The 23,439-nt window shown below is 40.3% G+C and overlaps 1 protein-coding gene across 5 annotated transcripts in view; it reads right to left on the bottom strand.

Annotated features, from left to right (window-relative positions):
• Positions 1-15,579, bottom strand: part of fli1 (Fli-1 proto-oncogene, ETS transcription factor) — a 39,455-nt gene extending 23,876 nt beyond the window's left edge. The window contains exons 1-2 of one of the 5 annotated variants that reach the window (XM_035385569.1): positions 15,240-15,579; positions 12,217-12,308 (exon numbers count right to left, since the gene is read on the bottom strand). In XM_035385569.1, coding sequence (XP_035241460.1) covers positions 12,217-12,255 — 39 coding nt within the window. In that variant the 5' untranslated portion in view covers positions 12,256-12,308; positions 15,240-15,579. Of the gene's footprint in view, positions 1-5,541; positions 5,645-5,678; positions 5,822-6,446; positions 6,673-12,216; positions 12,309-12,504; positions 12,520-15,239 lie in introns of those variants that run through there. The other 4 variants (XM_035385571.1, XM_035385568.1, XM_035385572.1 and 1 more) reach the window with 4 other exon arrangements.
• Between the last annotated feature and the right edge of the window lie 7,860 nt (positions 15,580-23,439).

Consider the following 23,439-nt stretch of genomic DNA (forward strand, 5'->3'; position numbering starts at 1 on the left):
AACCTGGATTGTTCACCTCTGAACAGAATGGAAGTTTACTACTTGTTGAATGGAGTGAAGGCCCCATTGAGGGCTGGCTGGGAATATTTTGGACTAGAGCCGAAGCCTGAGAGGCTACTAGGTTTCCCTTTGACCCGATAACGATGTTTGTTATAAGAGATATACACCGAATAAGCTGTCTATTTGTATCAGGTTTTGAAGTAATGGGATGGTGTAGCGGGGATGGCAGAGTGGTACAGTGGGTGAAGAGCTAAGCCTGTAAATCTGAAGGTTGCAGGTTTAATTTTGAGGTGGGACACAGTTGTTGTACCAAAAATAAACAGTACCTAATCTGAATTGAATGGATTACATGCTTTATAAAAATAAGCTATCAAAACCATTCTGCAATTTATCATACCTGTGTTTAGTAGTTGTTCCAACGACCTTTGGTATGCAATTGTTATACGTCGTTTTGGATAAAAGCGTCTGCCAAATAAATGTAATGTGAGGTAATTCTGCAATTAGTGAAATGAAAGTTTAGCCAGTCATATTTTGTTGGCAGTAAAGAAAAGGTCAATGCATTATAGGATTTTGAACCACATTTACAAAAGAGGGGGAAGATATATTTATTTATTATGAGTTGTTTTTTCTTAAGTTAAAACTCATTTACATCTTAGGTATTTGGTAGATTGACACGATTTACACACAACTCTTCTACATATAATCGTTTGCACAGCTGGACATTTACTGGAGCAGTTTAGGGTAAGCACCTTTCTCAATTTACCTCTCCAACTGGAAATCAAACCAACAAACCTTTGAGTGGCAAGCCTGGTTCTCCAACCGTTGTGCTAGTTAAGAATGTAAAGTTATAATAATAATAAAAATAAGTTATATCGTTTTTAGTTTAAATTCAGATGTTAAGCCAAAATGATTTACTTAAAACCAGCAAACTCATAAAATGTGAGAAATGAGAAACAAAAACACTTTCTGAAATTCCTTACTGAAGGTTAAAGCCAAAGCACACTGTTTTTAGTCTCAATAGAGGTCTTTGAGTTTATTAAGAAAGTCCTGCTAAATTTATGTACCCATATTTTCCTGTGGTGTGCTTGATGTCGAGATTCCTATGTGAGGTAAAATAAATTCATATTTGTCATATTTGCTTGAATTAGTTGGCTTTTGCTTAAAATGCACCGTGGTCATGGAATGTGCTACAAAACAACAAAAGATGGATGGCCCTGACACTTTGGCTGAATTCAAAGCACTGTAACTGAGGAGAGTTCAGTGTTCAAGTGCCATTATCCTGAAGTTATTTTTTTCTTCTTAATTTTGTATAATTTGAATTGTCTTATATTGTCTTACTTATTGTCCTTCTTCCTGCTGTTTACCTATGACACCCTTGTCAAAGAGATATTGAACACAATGGGACTCTCCTGGTAAAGAATAAATAAATATAAGAATAATAAGAATGAATGAATAAATAAATAAATAAACAAATAAATACATAAATAAATAAATAAATAAATAATGCCCTCCATAACGTTTGGGACAAAGGACACATTTTTTCTCGATTTGGCCCTGTACTCCACAATTTTAGATATGTAGTCAACCAGTTCACATGTGGTTGCAGTGCAGGTCCTCATCCTTTATGTAAGGGTATTTCTATACCATTTATAGTTTCACCATGAAGAAATTACAGAATTTCTGGCTTCACAAGTGTTTTCAATTAGTCAGGTGTGTTTAATTGCAGGTAAGAGTCTTGATTCTAGGCTTTGCTTGCTTTGGAGTCTGTTATTGGTGTTTGTCAACATGAAGACCAGAATTTTGAAAATGAAAGTCAAGTAAGCCATGAGGCTGAGAAAAAAAAAAGATAGTCGAAGACATAGGCCAAACTTTAGGCTTACCAAAAAAAATGTTTGGAACATTAAGAAGAAAGAGATTATTGGTGAGCTCAGTAATCATAAGTGGCCTGATAGGCTAAGGAAGACTGTTACAGTTGATGAACAAAGAATTTTTACCATAATGAGAAAAAAACCCCTAACACCTGTCTGGCAGTCCAGAAACACTCTTCAGGAGGCCGGCTTGGATGTGTCAGTGACTACTGTATTCAGAAAACCTCACAGACAGAACTACAGAGGCTACACTGCAGGATGCAAATAATTAGTTAGCTGCGAAAACAGGTTGGCCAGGTTACAGTCTTCTGAGTAAGTTCTGAATAAAGATCTTGTGGATGGATGTGACTGAGATTGACTTGTATCAGAGTGATGGCAAGAACAAAAAGAACTGTCCAAGATCCAAAGCACCCCCCCCCCCACCATCATGGTGGTGGGGGTGTTATGGTTTGGGTATGTATGGCAGCCCCAGGTATTTGTTTTCATTGATGATGGAGCTGTTCATAGCAGCAACAGAGTGAATTCTGAAGTGTACAGAAGCATCTGCTCATATTCAAGAAAATACCTCCAAACTTATTGGATGCCGCTTCATCCTACTACAAGACAAGACAATGATCCCGAACATACTGCTTAAGCAACAAAGCCAAAAACTGGAATATTCTTGACTGGCTAAGTCAATTCACCTGATCTGCATCCAATTGAACATGCATATTACATGCTATAGAGAAAACCTAAGGCAACTAGCCCCTGAAACAAGCAGGAGCTGAAGATGGCTGCAGTATAGGCCTGGCAGAGGACCAACAGAGAGGCTACTCAGCACCTGGTCATGTCTGAGGGTCACAGACTTGAGGAAGAAAAGATCTGTAGTTTCTACCTGGTAAAACATAAAACACAGGTGATACATAGATTCAGCAGATGACTTGTGAAGCTCCAGGGACATGGGAACAGACTAGTAGTCTCGGGGTAACATACACCCCTGACTTCAAAGAGTATAGCAGTGTGTGGTCCACACCATCAATACAATCGTTCAAGCAGATGTTGCGAGTCATTGTCAACCCAAAAACGCTATCGGAACGGCCCATGCCAGCTAACTGAAGCCTGATTAGTACAGGACTGTCAAAAAAAGCGTCACAATATTGCCAGATAACAGCGACTGTGCCATTATGGCTGTTGCAAGCTGCTGTCGCTTTGACATATCGCCAACCCCACATAATCCTTGATTGGCAAGGAGCGTGCTCCATGATGATTGTGGAACATTTTAAAAATAGGATTGTCAAAATTGATATGTGATGGTGCACTATGCAAGTGCATTATGCACTGGGTCACAAATAATTTTCAAATGGGAGTGGAGATGGTGTGTGTGTGTGTCTGTGTGTGTGTGTGTGTTAGGGAATGGGGCTGGCATTGGAGGGTACACAGCAGGCCCAAACACTCTTGTTCCTAGGGAGCGACACCACAGTCCCACAGTGCCCTTTCTGTTTAAGAAAACAAAAGAAGTACCTCACTGTAACTTATATTATTGAATTTTACTCAACCAGGCCTTCATTTTTCCTGTGCCCATGAAATGTCCTGTCCTCTGCCCTGGGACTGCTCCTTTTTCAGTGTGACACAATGAAATCACTTGACTTGACATTGTGCTCTGAATGCAATGCACCACTGCTGCTGATACCGTTAGGATTACTGTATCTACGACTGCTACCAGAGATTGCAGTAACAGGATTATTATTAATAATAATAATAATAATAATAATAATAATAATAATAATAATAACGCTCTTGTAGAGCTACATCGCTAAAATTGCCACGTGCCAGAGCCAGTACCAGCGGCCGCAGTCGCAACTAATCAAGCACGACCGCGTCGTGACTTGAGGTCTGGAGGGATTCACGCGCTTGAGCGACACACTTCCAGTCACGACTTCACAGAACTGCGAAGTTGTTTTTTTGCGTTCACACGCCCTTTTCGTTGCAGATCTACTGAACATTCCTGCCTTTTGTTTGAGGAGGAAAGGGAAACCTGTCCGGAAACGAGATTGTGTAGAACAGGAAGCCTAACACAGCTTGATAAAGACTCCCCCATTTGATGCGTTCGTTTGGATACAGTTACTAGTCAATCAAGAATGTGGCTCTTGAGAGCCACAGAGAAATACACCATATTTATGTTGAGAGGGTGTGGGCAAGATAATTTCTTCTGAATACAAACAATTTTATGTTGCCTAAATTTGATTTGAACACCTTACGGATAAACAGGCGAACTACCACTGCCGTTTTAAAGCAAATAAAACTTAAATACGTATAAATACTGATAGCTAATCCTTATCCTTGCACACAGACTCTCTCTCTTTCTCTCAAGACATATATACATGCAGTAAAAATCTGCTTTTTAAAATTACAATATAAATTAGAATCAACAATATATTTTCCTTGTCTGTTATTTAATACGAATTGTTTATATTCCAATGCACTTGCTTTGCACTTTGCAATCTCAACCGCAAGCACAGTCTTGGGTGAAAATGATTTCATCTCCAGCAAGCAATTATGCTCCGTCAGTGCTTTCGTGGACCTCAGAATCACACCACACCCAACGCTGCTATGATACTTTTTCAACCACAGGAATCCCACTTTTTTTGCTTTCAAGGAAAACATATTCGCGTTTAATTTCTTTCCATTTTTCCTGAAAAATCAACAGCGACCATCCACAGACTTTTTCAAGTATACAACATGCCGAATTTGTCTAAATATTAATCCAGACACATCATCTTTATGATGATGCTTAAGGGAGCTGTTCACTGCGAAAATGTCTGAAGTTATAGACGCATTCCTGTTTAGCCCCGTTAGCCGGCCAAACCTTCCTGAACTCACTCATACAGGTTATGTTAACATAAAACGCGTCTCATGCATGTGAGCTTTATTAGTTGTATGGTAAACTGCGCAACAGGAGTCAATATGTGGCTTCCAGCCATGATATTATCGACTTATTGTACTCAACAGTTTTGCGGTTTACGCATGTAAGTGTGATTCTCAAAAGACAGTTTGACCATTTCTGGTTAACAAATAGTTAAGTGACCTAACTGTGAATGTGTATTTAACATTACAGCTTTAGACAGGCTGAGAACGAAAAGACGGGGGAGTATATATTTTAACGAGCAATTGCTTGTTCATACAAATAGGCTATGGAAATAAACATCTGGCGAATTCGTTACGCAGTTAATTTCATAAATATGGTTTTATTATTACTATTCTTATTTTCCTAAATAATTTAGCGTTTTCCATGTGCGCTGGACAGCTGGATTATTGGCGCTGTGGTGTGAAAGTCCATCTTTCACATTTCAGAATAATGTTTTCTTATGATCACTTTTAGCACTGCCACTAAATCATATTCCGTGCCTTTTAGTTTAGCTAAGTACAATGACAATGCGTCACCTAATAATCCGTTTGCATTTTAGTCTGGAAATGTACACACATACAGGCATAGCCTGTGTATATTGTTCGGACAAAATAACCACATTGTTTAGCTTGAGACGTGCGTCTGCGATGCGCTCTGCCCAACTACAACTGCAGATTTCGTTAAAATACTACGTCTCGTCCTGCAACGCCTTTTTACATTCAACAAGTTTCTGTACAAAGGAAAAGGAAACTTAAGCAGAAAGAGGAAAAAAGAAGGAAATCTGGTTACCGCTTTCGGGGCAAAAAAGAAACCGACACTTCACTAGCACCGCTCTACTCCAAAGCGGGACGACCCATGCTAAAAGGAGGCGCAACTCCAAAATTCGAGCTCTCCCTAAAGCCGTGATCCCCGTTCCCCACCCTTACCTTAATAGTTCCGTCCATTTTGGGAAATTTTCAGTGGACCCCAACAATATTCCAAACATGACACGCTCCTGAATTAATTCCAGCGCCCGATATGTCGCGGAGAGAAAGAGACAGTTAACCGGATGGTTTTTTTTTCTAAATTTGGGAAGTGAAGTCACTACTTTTGAGTAGGAAGCTATGTGTGTCACTGTTAGCCCTGCCTTCGTTACAACGCCAAAGAGCAGGATACTTGTCCTGAACAGATAAGCAGAGAAAACAATGGAATTTTTTTTCTTGTTTAAAAAAGTTTACTCTGAAATGTTTATGAAATTGTTCAACGCGTTTTGCACACAGCGAAGAATATTCGTTTGTTTTTAGTCGAACTGTCAGTGGCTGCGGGATAGATTTGCCTTTTAATATTTTCTTTAACTTTTTCCGGACATAAAAACGAATGCAAAATCGCTCTGCATTGCTCTCAAAAGCAAAAACATTACAATGATGTTCCGTTATTTTGACATAAAATGTCACATGTTTGTTTAAATGAATTGTCCGTATATACGTTAAAATCGAATTCGGACAACTCGAAACACTAACACGTGGAGTCATAGTATTCAAATCTCTTAAATCTTTTTATTAAACCCTCGCTCTGGTGCATTTAAAATTATCTCTGCCCAGTAAAGGGGTAGGATTAAGAATCTAGAATCGCTGACGCAAACTGCTACATTTCAGTAAAACAGCCATTAACTGATAGTAAAACATTCAGGACATAGACAAGCTTAAGAGTGTTACCTGTGACAACGAATTCGCCAATCTTTCCTTTTCAGTGGTAGTCCAAACCTCGATAAAGTTCCCCTGAAACACCATTAATAAATTCCGAGCAGGCGCGCCCCTGCTGCACTTTTCCAAGTCTGCGCTACACGTGCCTCCTCTACCCAACTTAGAAACGAATGATGGATCCTATATCTCCATAAGGTTGAAGACATATCTATTGGATCTAATAACGAAGTCCTTGTTCTGCATTCTTTGTATCTGCCCCCCTCCCACTGATATTAGACAGCTTACGATACATATTACAAACAGACTGGTTTAAAGCATCAATGTAAATAACGTAATATGAAATATGCTCCATTAGAACAATGAAACTAAATCTGGCACATGGTTTTACCTGGACACTAATGCATTCCGGATGGCCTCTAAAATTTACGCCAGATATATTGTCTATTATTATTAATATTATTATTATTATATTGGAAATATTTTAAAGCGAATATTTTATGTATTTTAAACGTAGCTGTAAAGTGTAACAAAATCTCAGCTAAAGGGGCCCGTCTCTGACTTTTTCCCTTCCCAAAGCAGTGTTTGGTGAGGCAGCATGCTGGAGCTCTCCCCCTCTATGCATTTTTTTCTCCTTCTTGAAATTACCCTCATCAATTCCGCCAAAATCTCAGCGCAGATGCTAGACAAGGAGCCAGCACTGAACGTGACCAAACCAATGGGGTCTCAGCCTGGAGGAGCGGGGCTGCAGCTCAGCCCAACGGAGTCTGCGCCGCCGCGACTGACATGAGGGGTCGGGCTGTCTGCTCTCGACTTGGGGGTTTGCGCAGGGGAGAGGCCCCCCTTGGGACCGCCACATCTGGATCCTGCTAGGGGTCAAGGCTTCTCGTGCCTTGGGCCAGTTCAGTGTGGTGTGATTAAGGGAGACACCTTGTTTAACTGTTTGGTGGCGGTCCACCTTTTTGCTTAAGTTGACCATATGTTGGTTTTTAAAATTTCATTCAATTGTCACTCGCTTTGATGTCATGCTATAGTCTATTTGAATACGTGAATTTAAAAATTTGACGGGAATATTTTTGGTTTCCCTTTAGTCGGTGAAATGTATCCTCCGATTTTCTTCATTGGCGTAGTTCGATATAGTGTTTAGGGCAGACTTTACACAATATATGTTTGTAACTGATTCTCAGCGCCTTGTCTGGAAACAGGACGCATCGCATGGAGACATGCATACCCCCCCCCTCCCCCCTCCCCCCTCCCCCCCCCCCCCCCCCCACCATATCACGCAGCTATTCAAAGAATCACTGAAGTTTGGAAGCGAAACATGTGCCTACCCGAGGGCCTGAAAAGTGTACACGCCATTGTTCTAATTAAAATAAAATTATCTCTAAATAGATGGCGAGACAGAGCTCTTTCTAGGCTCGGGGGAGGAATGGGCCATTTGTAATGGGGAGGGATGTTGGCGTGAGTAATGACGGAGCTCGAGGCTTCTTGGGAGCACGAAACCAATTCCTTTCTAAATTTCATGCCCGTTTCAATAGTCAATGAAAAACAGTCCAGAATAAGTTACCTCGCTATTTCACATTTCACAACTTCAAAAAAGCAAGTTGATATTTGAATTATTAAAATGTTATTTTGATATGATCTGCATATAAATATGGCCAAATAAATTAATAAATAAAAATAATGAAATATTAAATCAAATATTAAGCAATCTACGTGTTTAATGGTCGAGTACAAAACTTTGTACTTTAGCCTGGAAGTACACACGCCAACAGTCAAATCCAGTTTATTTAAACTGTAAGCTGTTAATTAAACTGTATGCGCGACACGTGCGCACATAATATAAAATGATGTAGTCTAAATCGGCCTAAATATTTATGGATGGGAAGCTGGAAAACGGACTATTTTACTGTCGCTGCCATTGCCTGCCAATTTTATTGAAAACAACCCTACTGCGGACACCCCGAAGCGGACAGGACAGCTAAAATAGAAATGCATCTACAAATAGACCTAACAAGTCAGTGACTGTAATGCTTGGTCGAAGTTTATCAAGGAGCGTTATGCATATATGATGTGGTCGAGACCGCATTCTCAGCCGCTTCCCTAGCTTGACCCATTTATTTTTTCTCGAGTGAATCAACTATAGGTGCGAACCAAGGTTTGTTTTGGCATCGACATAGTCCGGCATACATTTTTTTTTTGCATGACTACCATATTTTGACATATTGGTGGCCTATTCTTGAATGATTTAAATATTTTAAAAAATGTATCAAAGTAAGCCTAAGTTTTTGTGACTGGTTGTGCCGTCGTTGTCATCACCTAATTCCACTACATACAATGACAATTAACTTATTTGTACGCTTTGCCATTCTTTACACAAATTGATTTTGGTGTGTTAAACATAAAGTACTGGAAGGATAGAAGGACTTGTTTATAGTCACATTAATGTCAATCGGACAAATATTAAAACAACCAATAAATCACGTTTAGCAGCAGGCTTTCCAAGCACCCCACTTGCCTGGGCCCTAGTGCGGTAACAAACATTTTTGAAAGGCCAGTAAACAAATGCAAGTTGGTTTATACAGTGAACCACAGAACATCTGGATCTACGCTCACGCTTGACAGCCAAACACGTCCTCCCACCCTGCGCTGCAGGAGGCCAGAAATCCTCCACTGCTGGGAGGGAATCTGGGAAGTGGGCGGACACCGTAAGGTGCAGGCTGGATTTTGACTATTCTGACTATCCACAGCCACTTACCTCACGTGGGCCACAGACGCCCTCAAAAAAAAAAAAAAGATTTTCGTTGAATTTCAAAAGCAAAATGAACAGCTATATGAAACGGAATGTTCAAATAATATCTAGGCCTAATAATCATGCTATTATTCGGGGGTCTTGTATTATTATTATTATTATTATTATTATTATTATTATTATTGTTGTTATTATTATTATAATTATTATTTCACTAACATTTTCACTATAAGTGTGCACTGTGGAGTGTGTTTATTGTTTGTTTATAGACCTCGTAATCACAGACAATGAAAGTGAGTACAATTAATTGAATTATCCACACCTCTTTTCCCAGTAAACGCATAAACAAAGTCCATGGGGTAGGCATCCAAATGTCACCGTCTCTAGTCTCTGGAGTCACCATATTTAGCCAAGATAAAAACAGCATTAAAATATGGAAGAGTTATAATGTTCATTTTCGTGACAAACCTTTTAAGACATCTCTCTTCAACCATGAAACTGTTCGGCCGACATGCATCGGGGCTTTCAGCCTCCACACTGAGTGCTCTGGTACGCCCGCTGCCTCTCTCGGGTAAAGGAAAAGCCAAAGTCAAAATATTGAGGGCAGAAAACGGAGACTGCTCCACACAGACTCGGACTGTCTGGCCCCTTGCTTGAGGCCATAATTAATTTGAGATTTATTTTTATTGGAGAGTTCGGGTCTCGCGGGTCTCGCCTGGCCTTAACCAAACAAAAGTACAGCTAGACCGTAGATTCGCTTGAATGAAGTTGAATATTTCTTTAAAACTTGTCTCGAGGCGTGCCTGGTTCACATTCTGACCGATATTTTGCTCCCATACAAAATAGAGGAGCTCAACTCTCTAACTGCCGAAAAAAATAAATCATTGCGCTGACCATATTTCTTTAATTTTCCGCTCCAGTCATGGCTCCTTTTCTCTTCATTGATATGTACGATTTAATGAACGTTTTACGTGTCTGCTGAACACTGCATAAAACATTGTACGACAAAGCTCTTAGAAAAGAACCCACGAGATCTGTTATCATAGTCAATGCATAGCACTTTCGAACGGGCCTACCCTGACTTTTAGTATAGCCTACTCGGTATCCTAATCATGCGAAAAAAATAAACAATAGAAATTAGTCTCAAAGCCTGTTTATTAAACTGATTCACTGTTAACCTGATTATTTAGAGACAATTATTTTATTCCATTGATTATTCAGCCATTATCAGATGGCATTGCGAAATGTGTGAAGAGGAAACCTAAAAGCAATTTGTGACATATTTTATTTAATCAGTGACCTTTGGCTTTCATTTGTCAAAAATTATGCCCGCCCCACGATAACACCGCCAAAAAGTATTCAGAGCTATCTTTTGATTCCCATTTTGGTATATTTTCTCACTCTTCTCACTCTGCTTTTTGTGAATTTTGAATGTTTTTTTAAGGATTATCAACTTCCGTTTTATTTTTATAATTGAGAAAAAGGAAGAAAAAATCCTTGTTCATTTTCATAAACGTTCTGTATTCCAGTCACTGAGCGCTCCATATCCACTTGGAGAGGGAAAGTCTGATTTCAAAGCATTTTTTCTCCTCAAACATTCCGTTGCAGCCGGTCTCTGGAAACAAATCGAGAATTGTTCGTAGTGCTCAAGCATGTGCCTACTCTAAAAAACAGTCTTTGTGCAAAGCAACACAAACGTTATAACTCTTGAGTGTGTGGAAAAATCTTCGGTGCCAAGGGTAATAGGTTTTCATAACATTACACAACAGTACACCTTTGAATTAGTATTCAGTATACTAAGATACTATAAGTCCTAGGGCCAGAAGAAATCTAAGCACTGCAGGCTTTGTCTTCGACCCCGAGCGAGGAGATCAGACCAGGAAACTGACATTAGATTTCAGAAAAATCTTTTTTTCTGGTTTCTTGCACGGAGTTAGAGTCGATGGCTTCTGGGAAAAATAATACACAATGAATGAATGAATGCATTAATGAATGAAGGACAATTGCTTCCGCGCATTATTTATAATCAAGGACAACTTGCTGGACTACTGTTAAATGGGACAAAAACATTTGTTTTATAATATGTAACTTACCTAACATGAAGTGACGTGTTATACTGACAAAATATCTGGAAAATAGCTACAGCATTCATTCTTATGAATTATTCAAGACAACTCCCTTCAAATAAACACGACAGAACATGCGTTGTTTCGATTGTGATAGTTTTCATCAGTCTGTAAACCAGTAATGTTCGGAAGACCGAGGAGAATATGTGACACATATTTTATTTGAGCTCATAAAGTTCCAAACATTCCACCACAGAAGCTTGCAGTTATACTCCTGGATTTTTCCAAAAAAATACATTTTTGTTCTGGAGCTGTGCCATGTCAAATGAAAATAGGACAATAAAAAACTTCCCCCCATCTCCTTCAAATTGTCTCGAGGCATTAAAGTTACTGGACGAATTCCATAGCGTTCCATATGATCTGATGTGCGGGGTGTGTTTTAAAACGTGTAAACCAGATGTCGGCTATTTGGTTTGTTTACATTCTTTGAGACTGTGGTGGAGAGAGACGAAAAAACTGCACGATGTCACATATAATAAAACATGTTGAAGTAATCAGAATGACCCACTATAAAGGCCACGAGATAAAATTCGTCCTGACATCTATGTAGATGAACAAAATCATATTTTATGGCCCAAACGCATTGGCAGCAGGCCGTTGTCCTCCTGCACAAAATAAACGCAGCTCTTCATCAATTGCGGTGACGTAACAAATCGTTGTCCTGCTGTCCAACTTTATGACGTCATGTCGTAAACACTTCATAAATGGTAGGCTATTTGCAATAGCTCGTGTCTCATTTTGGGCCATGAGGTGCAATAACGAAACGAAAGGTCGTTATCGCAATACAATTCAGCTCAAGAAAATGACCATGCATACGTCGCAAGAGTCATTTAAGTGCAAAGAGGTAAAGGTGCGGCCCAGACCCTTTCTCCTACATTACCTGTTCGAAGAGGCGATGGTGTCTTACCTTGACGTAAGACGCGGTGTCTGGAACAGTCTGGAACATTTTCTTCGTTGGAAAGGGCCTGAAAATGTGTGGGTGCGTTCACGTTACAGACCCTGAAAATACCGACGGGAAAAGAAATTCATTAGAAAATAATTAGAACAACTTAACCATTAAATTATTATTATTATTATTATTATTATTATTATTATTATTGGTGTTGTTGTTTTCTTTGTTTATTGTTGGTCTTCTTGTTGTTCTTGTTTTGCTGAGTAGTGCAATTACATTGCAATGGCATTAACCATCACGTACATGCCAGTTTTAACCAGAGCGTCCTGACAGGAGCGCAGCATCTTGATTCTGACTTTGACAGCCTCCTTGAATCTCTGGCGGAGACATGCAAAGTATTATGTGTCATCTTGCCCGCTGTGCTATAAACAGAATTATCACCGATATTTGGGTTGCTGTTCCAATATCAATTCCTTTGCAAATGCCTGACCTGCCGACGACGCTGTTCGCATCTGTTTGCAAATATTTTCATGTTTTTAATTGATCTCAGATTAACTGTGTTATTTGCTGAGGCTACAATAGATTGTATTTTAAATTACTTAAAAGAGAATTAGACACGTGTACATGGTAAATAGGGAAGTAACACACCATGAGCACCACAGTGTTTAAAGGTCTCACTATAGACCGCGACCATCAAAATAAGAAAAAGAATGTTTTGTTTTGTGAGCCGACTGGGAAAACTCAGAAACTGCTTCTAAAAACATGCTGATGGGTATAGGTAATTCCCATTCCTTAGACTCAGAACAAGAAGGTGGAATAGTCTTACCCACTGTGCACGCAACAGGCTAATTGGACAGACACATGGAAAATTGAGCATACTATTGACATCATGCGTTTGTAGCCTAGCCTACACACGTTATGACCAGGGAGCTAATTAAATAATATTAGCCACCAGGTCATAACGGACACACGATATGATCCGTTATATTTTTGGATAATGATTTGATAAGTATTCATAAAGATAGTCTAAACCAAAACAACAGCAGCCGCAACAATGTCAACACCTACTACTACTACTACTACTACTACGTATAATAATAATAATAATAATAATAATAATAATAATAATAATAATAATATAACGTGTAGTAATACATATTTTAGCGCTAAGGAAAATGGTTAGTTTCTTCCCTACCCCCATCCCGTTCTTCGCAAAAGCTTGCCACATATTGAAACACTTTTCTCTTTAATAAGTGCAGCTTACAAAGTCTGGGGCGAAAGGGCACCGCGAGGACGGTGTCTTTAGGTTTTGCCTCAACGTGCAATTATCGAGCGTGCAGTTTAACATTCCTTACTAGTCAGAATAGAATGAAAATAAGACCGCCACTACTTCCAGAACACGCTACAAGAATTAAAAAAAAAAAATCAATATATGAATTCAGTAGCCTACTTTTATCAGACCTATGGGCGCCGCCAAAGCCACCAATCCTACTGGCTATTAAAATATTAGTATGATGGCATCTCATTCATTCATTCAGTCATTCATTCATTCATAAAGTCATCAATACAGCAACATGATCTTCAGGAGCCATGGTATAATTTCATTTTTAGGTCTACATTACTTATCAATCTACGACTTGCAGTAAGAGAAAGATTTTTCCAAAAATCCAGAAAAAGAATTAACCTTTGCAATGCCTTGGCACCAGCTTGGATAACTTCGTTACACATTTCTAAAACAAGAACTGCAATACCAGCAATAATGATGCAAATAGTAGACGGAGGAGATCAATGCATTACCACTGTGCAATTCCATACGAAAAGCTTTTACAATAGCATTTAAATTAAATATATTTATTTGACAGACAATAACTCATTTCGGCACTTATACTCATTTCACAATCTGCTACGCAGAACAGGCTACCAAATGCGCGCGCACAGACATTTGCACACACAGGACATAACTTTTGGTTCAACAAACAAACCGCAGGAGTTACAACCTACGGAATAGGCCTATTAGATTACCACTTCGTGCAGCTACAAAACATGTAACCATTTTCTGAATGGTCGCGCAAGTACTTGCATTTAAGTATCTTTTTTTTCAGATTTAAGAACTTCATAATTGCATAGCTGTTTGTTTACCATTTTAAACATTACAAAAATAAAACGAACCACTCAAAATATAACCCTTTATATTAGCTGTAAATAAAAATAAATAAATAAGATTGAATAGTTCAATCAAGAATATCAGCAAATGACACTTTGAAATAAGTTTTGATCATTGAACATCTTGCTTTATTGTTAATTGGAAATCAATTGGGGTGTGTGTGTGTTACAGTGAAAGGAAAACGCTAATGCTTGAAACTTTTTTGAATCACTTTAAGGTAAATGTTGGGCTCGCCCCATAAAGTTTCCCGAATGCATCCAATTCCAAAAGGTAAAGGGGCGTACGATTCCGCATCTGCACCCAATTACTCGGTTGGGGACTCAGGAGGACTGTTAAATAAATGCCTGGACTTTCCTTTGGGAGGGCCTGTAGACTGAGTGCCTCTAGTGTTACATTTTAAGCATCTTGCCTTGCACGAGAGCCGTACTGTTATCCATCATAAATTAGAGCAAACTTATTTCGCAGAGTAAGAAATATTTATACATTGTATAGTGTTCATGTCTGTCGCATAGGACAGATTGAACTAATAACTGCTTGGAGAAATTTAATCCAGAATCCAGAAACCGCGAGGACGTGAGCATGTGCAAATTCTACTTAATTAGTCCCCATGCAAGTCGCAGGCTTATACAATTTCTAGGTATCGCATGCATTTGTTATGTTATCCAAGCAAACAGCGGGGCCGTAACCGATTGATTGACACGCTGTGCAAAACTTGCAAGTCCACCGATAACTCCACGAGGGAAGGAAGAAGAGAAACGAAATAATAAAAACAGGATTTACAGTGATGTTATTGTACGGAGGGAATCTTTCCAAGGAACGGCAGCTGGGAAGAAGAGAACACCAAAAGGTGGAAATTACGTATTCTGTCACTCACCTTTCGATATCTTCGTTGTAGCTGGTAAATCTTTCCCTCAAATTATTCCTCGATATAAATAATTAGTCCCTTTACGAAAAAAAGTTTCTAGCACAGATGACAGTTAGTACGGTGTGCCGGGATTTATGAATGAAATCGCTTCTGTGATGTCTCCCGTCCACAGCCAATGAGAAAAGAGTGACAAGACTCCCCCAGCATCCTTGCGTAGGAGGTAGTCCGGACTACAATCCAGCTGAACCGTGAAATAAGGAAAATTTAGCATAAATGGGAACAGCGCCGTGAAAAAACAAAAAGCGTGAGGTCCTTTTTTATTAAAAAAAGTTTCTAGCACAGATGACAGTCAGTTATTTCGAAAAGGCGTACGGTGTGCCGGGATTATGAATGAAATCGCTTCTGTGATGTCTCCCGTCCACAGCCAATGAGAAAAGAGTGACAAGCCTCCCCCAGCATCCTTGCGTAGGAGGGAGTCCGGACTACAAGCCAGTTGAACCGTGAAATAAGGGAAATTTAGCATAAATGGGAACTGCGCCGTAAAAAAACAAAAAGCGTGAGGTCCTTTTTTATATTTGAAAACAAATGACCTCCCTCCCGAGTCGCTAACTGGTTTCAATATTTCACTTACCGCTGAACAAAAGCGGGTGAGCTCAACCGGTTGATCAAAGTGGTACTTAAAAGTAATTCGCATTATAACACCTGCTGTTTAACGGCGCCTTGATATTTGGTCAGGATATGGGCTCGGCCTACAAAAAGTACAGTTCCACCTAGTGCCTACAACAATAACTTAGTATATGAAAAGAGAGAAAAATATATTATGTAAAATTATAGTATTTATTAGCTCAGATAAAATGCTTAACTAATTACTGTATGTATATGGAATGTACTTTGGAATAATGTAGCTCGACGCCTTTTTGTCAGCCAAGCTGGTCGGATATCAATGTCATAAAAATAACAACCCATAGGCTTCATAACCACTGGAATTGTTTCTCAACTATTCGTGACAGACCATGAATTTATAGATGCCCCATTTCCAACTGTTCCGCAGAAATAGTTCCCAGGAATATATATGTAAACCCATTGTCCAGATGTTTGGGGTTTCGGTCTCCATCACATTCACAAAACTGATAGTGTTCACGTACTTAAACAGATATTGACATTAATGACTCACTAGAGAGTCCTCGATAAAACGTTTTTAGTGACCAATGAGCTTTTCCGCAGCGCTAGTTTTGCTTTTATTGTTTCTGCCGCGTAATGTCTTTTTCAGAAACCATTTCATGGGGAAGTTTTGAGGTTGCAGGACCCGGTTTTGTCTGCCGGTTCCTGGTGGACAACCTATCGACAGCATCCGCGCACCATGGCCTCGTGACTGAGACACGCGTCTCCAGTGAGCCTCTTTTTACTGTTCTGTTGACCCCACTCACTCCACTAACTCCATTTCCTATACATGTTCTATATCCTGCACCAGAAATGCACTATAAAGGAAGTCAGTTAACGCACTGGGAGTGAAGTTGCTCAGGCATGCAATTCCGCTGTGACTCAGGCTACACGACGTCATCGTGACAAGCGGTTCACTCTTGGGGGTGGAAAAAAGGCTTACATGCCTATCTCACTTTGAGCATTTACAATGCTACATGCATCTATTCTCACAATAATAATAGCGTATGTAACTTTATCAATTAAAGCAATGTTGCTGAGATATTCAGGATCCTAAAATAATTTTCGGACCATATAGGGTGAAAGATGATTCACTTTGCAAATAAGGGTCATGCAAAAGCAAACACGAACCCTAAGGAAATAAGGATTCTTGATAAATATATTTAGAGTTAAAAGCAAAAACAAAATTGTTATTATGTGTATTCAGCCAAAGATTATTTCAAACTACTGGAAGAGCTCTTGTGATAACTGCAAAATATTTGAGAATATGGTGGGGAGTTGCATATCTGCATTTTCTGTGTGCTTTTTTAATTAGTAGTAACCAGAAATAAATACAATGTTGAGTTATAAGCTGTCAGCAATTTCAAATAAATGGCAGTTTATTGTCCTCTTTTTAGTTTGCTCTACTAATGAGTTCTTAGAGTATATGTGGCTCCTAGAGCATTCTTATTCTTATAGTAAATGTGGTTTGGCATGCTGTGATAATACAAAGTGTGTGATACACGTGTAACAGAATAATATCAATGAAAACCTTTCTAGGACCTGCAGGACAATGATTCATTTTCTTCACAATGCAGAACTCTGCCCCCCCCCCCCCCCCACTGCAAGTGAACATGAATAGTGCACAAAAACATGGTCAGACCTCATTCAGTCAATCCAGAAATGGGTGTGGACCACACAAGTTTAATTACATCGTTATTACAGCAGGAACACTGGCAATAAATAGGATCTATGGGATGTTTTGATGACCGAGCCAAAGCCAGTGCATGCATCTGTTGATAGATGACTTATATTTCTGGGTGTGTATTATTATTATTATTATTATTATTATTATTATTATTATTATTATTATTATTATTATTATTATACACAACCAATGAACAGCTATAACAATAATTTTGTATGGAAACTTGAACTGGAGAGCTTCATTTGTTAAAAACCACAAGTGAATAGGGAGGACTTCAATGAAAGGGCGAATTGTTGCGACTCAGAAAAAGGACTGCAGAGGTTTTATAGAAGGCAGGGATTTATCCTGAAATCAAAGTAGATTCTACAGAACAGCGAGTCTGGTTTTATGATTTGCTCCAGGTGTATCAGTAATGTAATAATCTTCTTTATCCCGCTGTCTTCAATATCCTCAACCTATTTTACTGATTTGCGTACCATGCTTTTGCAGAGGAATGAAGTAGATCACAGGTAAAATAGGAAGCTGATTTCAGGATGGGGTCACCTGAAAATGTACCTGTAGAGCAGTCTTTCCAGTCGCACAATCCCAGTCAAAATAAGAAATTCCTTAAATATGTTATCACTCAAATGATAATGAATAAAATAACATTTCTATGTGCTTACATAAAACATTGAAATCACATGAAATCAGTTATAATGGAGACATTTTAAGACCAAACATTCCTTCCTCATGCCATGCTGGAACTTCCTTGCAGGAATCCTGCTCATGCTCATTTGTAGCGGGATGCTAGCTCATGCCAAGCCGGGCCTTTGTAGTGTGAAGCTTGCTAATGCCACACCGGGCCTCCCTCATTGCAATCCTGTTCATGCCACGCCGGGCTTTTCTAGCGGGAAGCTACCGCCATAATGGACTTCCAAGTGGGAAGCCCGTGGGAGTGAAATGTCGCTTTCATCTGAGTGACAGTTATATTACAGGTAACTTCACAAAAACGTTTGCGCCTTTACATTGATGTTATCAATGGCAGTGCTGACAGACACAGCTGGCAGGGAAATGACATCAGGTCTAAACCATGAAAACCATTGAACCATTGGGTGGATTGTTGAGTTGTCAGTGGAGTGGTGTCCCAGCAATATGGCCGACTTTCTTCACTTAATTTTAAATTTCATAAAATACATTTACTAAGAAGGACAGAGAGTGGAATAACTGAAATTCAAAGATATCAAATAACTAACTAAAATAGGCTTGGGCACAATTCAAAATAGCTCCTGTTTGAACTGTCAAAATCCCTTTAAATCAATAAACCTCTGTACTTCTGAGGAAGTGCTTGTTGGTTTGGGGTTGGCACTGCATTTTCTCATTGATCTAAAGCGTTAACATGGCATGGTGGGCCCACTTCTCCTGGGAGTAACAAACATCTCAAAAATGTTTGTATTTGGGAATATGTACCAGCATACAGACATCTCTGATTGTATCACAGAGGGTAATGAAGCCCCTTTAGCTCTGAAGTATAATTTGTTATTTATTTAGCTGAAGGAGGTACCGAGAGAGATGATCTGGAGATGGAGATAGCCAGCATTCCAAGCCAGTCCTCGGGGAGGGAAAATGGGCAGAGTAAAGGTTCTATTCACGCTAACATGGTTAGCGCAGATATGGTGCTGGCCAGGGAGCCTGTGACCCCATGCTGAAGAGTGTTCAAGCACTGAAGGGTTTTGGAGGCTCTGTGATGATGTCCCAGCACTGAAGAGTTCTGTTGGTTCTGTAATAGTATTTCAGTAATGAAGAGTTCTGGTGTTTCTGTTGTGGTGTTCCAACAGTGGAGGGCTCTGCTAGTTCTGCAATGGTATGGGGCCTTTTCCCTGGGTGCACTAACACCTGATAGCATTCACTGCTTAATGCTGCTGAATGATCATCTTCACCCCATGTTAAAGCATCTCTGTCCTGCAGAGAGGGGGGTGACAATGCCCCCATCTACAGAGCTTGAGGCTTTTCTCAAAGGTTTGTGAAGAGGTAGACACTTATTTTATCCATGTGTCTGCTTTTTTTTTTTAGCCAGATCAGAACTCAATCATGCATTTCTATATTGTTGAACATTATGTCCCACTTCTGCTAATTAAGTCTTAAGTGTTGATTGACATTCTCATCACAGAGTGGTGTTGTGTGCCTCCTGCAGAATTCCATATGCTGATGGACTCTATGCCACAGGGCATAGAGGCCATTCCGCCCACACATAGGGGTCCATCACCCTGTTCAGTGACTCTATAGTGGTGTTAACAGTTGCACACTAACTGTTATTACTGGTGCTGGACTTGCTAGCTACTTGGTGCACTCCTACAAAATTACCAAGGGGTTGCTTACAGAAAACTTGAATCGTTTTTCAGCTGCAGCAAGTGAAAGTCATGTTGTTGTGATGAGGATGTGGAAGTCAAGTGTACAAGCGGTGCTGTAATCAGGAAACTGTTTGAACAGGAACATGTGTGCCAGAGAAGGCTGGTCCAGGTTTGGAGGAGGAACGTGAGTGTGCCAGAGAAGGCTGTTCCTGGGTTGTATGCGTGTGTGTGTCTGTCTGTATATAATATGTGTAATGCTTACAAGTGTTCTTTTCTACCTATATAACTGGGCACCATGGTGTTGTTCCACATCCAGCAAGTGGAAATATGTTCATGGTGTGCGATTGTGTGTGTGTGTGTGTGTGTGTTTGCATGTGTACGTGTGTGTAATTGTGTGGTGTGTGGGGTGTGGGGTATATGTTCATATATTATATGTGTAGTGCTTCATGGACAGAATATGGTGGAGACACACCTCCCTCCCTCCAAACTCACACAGACAGGCCAAGTCTCACCGCCACAGAAAACATCCGCAATGGTCTCATGCATATGCACAAACATCCACTCCCAAAGCACACATGTATACCTTTACATACACTGTGAGAAAGCCCAGTCTGGGTGGGGGGGGGGGGGGGGGGTGACCAGTGGATGCAGTAAAACACTGGCTACTGAAAAATACACCCCATGCTGGGACCATATAAAAAATCTGAAAGCGTCTTCAGCTGATATATCCAGTGACTGTTCCTCATTCAATAAAAAAAAAAAAACATTCAAAAGAAGGAGAGATGAAATGAAATAGATGCGCTGGCCCCTTTAATTTCTGCGTGTCCGTCTGCACGGAGAGGGCCCCGCTCGGAGAGGCTTGACGCGTTGTCTGCTTCGCTACGCCGCGCCTTCTGCGGCGTTCTCTTTGAGGCTCCCGTCCCCCAGACGCGCCCGACAGGCTGAACTCGATGTGGGCTGCTCACCAGACTGCGAAATTCATTCATCTGTGCCTTCAGACGGCCAAATCTGGATCTAATAACGGGACCTGGCTATTGATCCAACTCTCTGAGAGGGTGTGATTGCACGGACCGGTCACTAGAGGGCTCTATGCTCTAGGCTAGCGGCTGTTCCTAAGCCTGCACGCTTTGCCATTCAGTTTAAAAATATAAGACCCTGCCCACAGTTTTTCACAAAGCCAGAGGACCTGTCTTTGTAGACCATAACAAACAAACACTGTTCAAACTTTGTGGTAGCCTGGTGATCTTGGTAAGCATATTGTTTAAATGCTTCCTGCAGATTCGCACTCACTACATGTTGAAAAAGGGGTCGCTCCTGTTTGTCCAGAAGGCCCGGGTGAAATGACTGTTTTGGGTTATACTTGACGGTAGCTGTGTAATGTCACTGTGAACCAACGGCGTAGTTCCTGATGTTTACATGCAGGACAACTAGACCGCTTTGGACCGTGGCCTCCCTAAATCCCCGTCCCCGCGCCGACGTGCGAAACGGGAAACAGATTTGCATCTTATAGACGCAGGGCTGGCCAGACTAGGCAGCCAAGGGGGGAGTGTGGAGTGTGTTTTTGGAAACATACAGGGGTAAAAAAAAAAAGGAAAATAGGCCAGGCACAACAAGGCAGCCTCCTCCTGGGGACCGAGGGGGCTGCAGACTTCAAAGCCGGGCGAGGGGGCGAGCGGGTCCCGGGTCGTGTTTGTGAGTAACTGTGAGGGCTGGACCCCAATGCCGGGACTCCCCCGCTGCATTCGTCTCTCTCTCTCTCTCTCTCTCTCTCTCTCTCTCTCTCTCTCTCTCTCTTAAAGACGCAGGGACCCGCATTCAGTCTGAGTAAAACCTGCGTTAGCCTTCACTTTGCAGGAACAGATTTATTTCTCGCATAATACCCTTCTCCTTTACACAATATGTGCAATATGATTTTGTTATTGTTGTCGCAACAATGTGATGCTAGCACCTATAGCTGCCCAATGAGAAATGCAAAAGTTTTGGGAACTGAATTCTTGGAAACATTTGACTTTCCAAAAATTCAAAAGTTTTGGATCATTTTGATGGATCATTCATCAAAATTACCCAAGTCAGAAGAGCAGTTAATGAGTAAGTGAACACTTACTAATATATTCAACATAACATCTTTTTTCAACCCCCCCCATCTCCCCCCACCCCCTCAAAAAAATAAAAATAAATAAAACTTAAGAATGAGTTCTCCAATTGTCAATTCATGTTCATAGACCATTCAAATGTAGATTTATGATATCAGGGAAAAGCCATGTTTCCTCTGAAATACATTGTTGAAGTTAAGGAAGTAGAGTGCGTTAGAGTTTGGCCTCAGTCTCACAGTTACACTAGTGAATGCAGCACCCACTTAAAAAATGTTACTGTCCCTGGTCTCTCTTGTTACTGACACAGTGACCGTTAGTGGATGACAGACTACCCAGGCACTTTAATGATCAAGCCAGAAAAATAATACAGGTCCTGAAAGGAGATATGAGAAAACTCCTGTTTTTGTGACTCTGGATGCTGCTGCTGTTAGAGCTTGAAAATTCCATTGCAATTTTGCAAGTCTGTGCGCAGTCTGTACAATAGAGGGCGCAGTTGAGCTAAAAAACGAATTGCCTCACAATCATTGTAAATTCACAGCACCAGTGTTGATGCTGATGCACACATTTTAAATATGGGTGCACCAGCCAAATCCCTGATGCACGTATATAACAGTGAGTTGTAGCTATTTTGGTGGTGTCAGTGAATGTAAATGTGTCCTTCATTTCAGCATGAACATAGTTCATAGTTCACATAGTTGTTGTAAAACAACATTATCCATTTCTCTTGCAGTAGAGGAAAATAATTACCTTGTCCTCAGTGATCAGTTAAAAATTAAAAAACTTACGAATTCTGATACCAACAGATAAGCACAATACGAGATAAAAATGTATGTGCCGGATTTTCCTCTGAAACACTATCATGTGTTTCACTGAATGTGCAGATTGAGTTACACATCTGTGAATTTTCTATGTCAGTGACATTCACTTCTAGGCCAGGGATCCACAGTCATGAGATTTCACACAGATGTTTCTCAGTGGTTGACACCTGGAACCCCATGGTAGTCCGCACACATCCAGCCACTACATTTGGAACCGTCCTATGAAGACTGAGGTCATGTAGATCCCCACTGGATGCTGCATGCTACATAATGTCACTGAAGAGCGGGCAAATTTTCAGAGAGATGATTTAGTTAATTTGAGTTCAAATAATGACATCTGAGTCATGTGAGACCCCATTGCCTAGGGGAGTTGAGACCCACAGAAAAAAAAGCCTGAAATCAGTAGTTCCAATGGAGTGATCCTGATAATTTGACAGGATCTAGGAAAATTAATCAAAATTATGCAAACCATTAACTATGGGGGTATCCATTACTGCAGCTGTAGCTCTGAAGGCCTTTGTGTTTCACATACAGCCAAACGCATCTCTCTGACTTCATTAAAAACAAAAAAAAAAAACATTTTGTCAAACATTATACATTTCAGGTGCTGCCTGCAACTTTATA

This window comes from Anguilla anguilla, chromosome 12, assembly GCF_013347855.1.
Source record: "Anguilla anguilla isolate fAngAng1 chromosome 12, fAngAng1.pri, whole genome shotgun sequence".
Classification (NCBI taxonomy): Eukaryota; Metazoa; Chordata; class Actinopteri; order Anguilliformes; family Anguillidae; genus Anguilla; species Anguilla anguilla.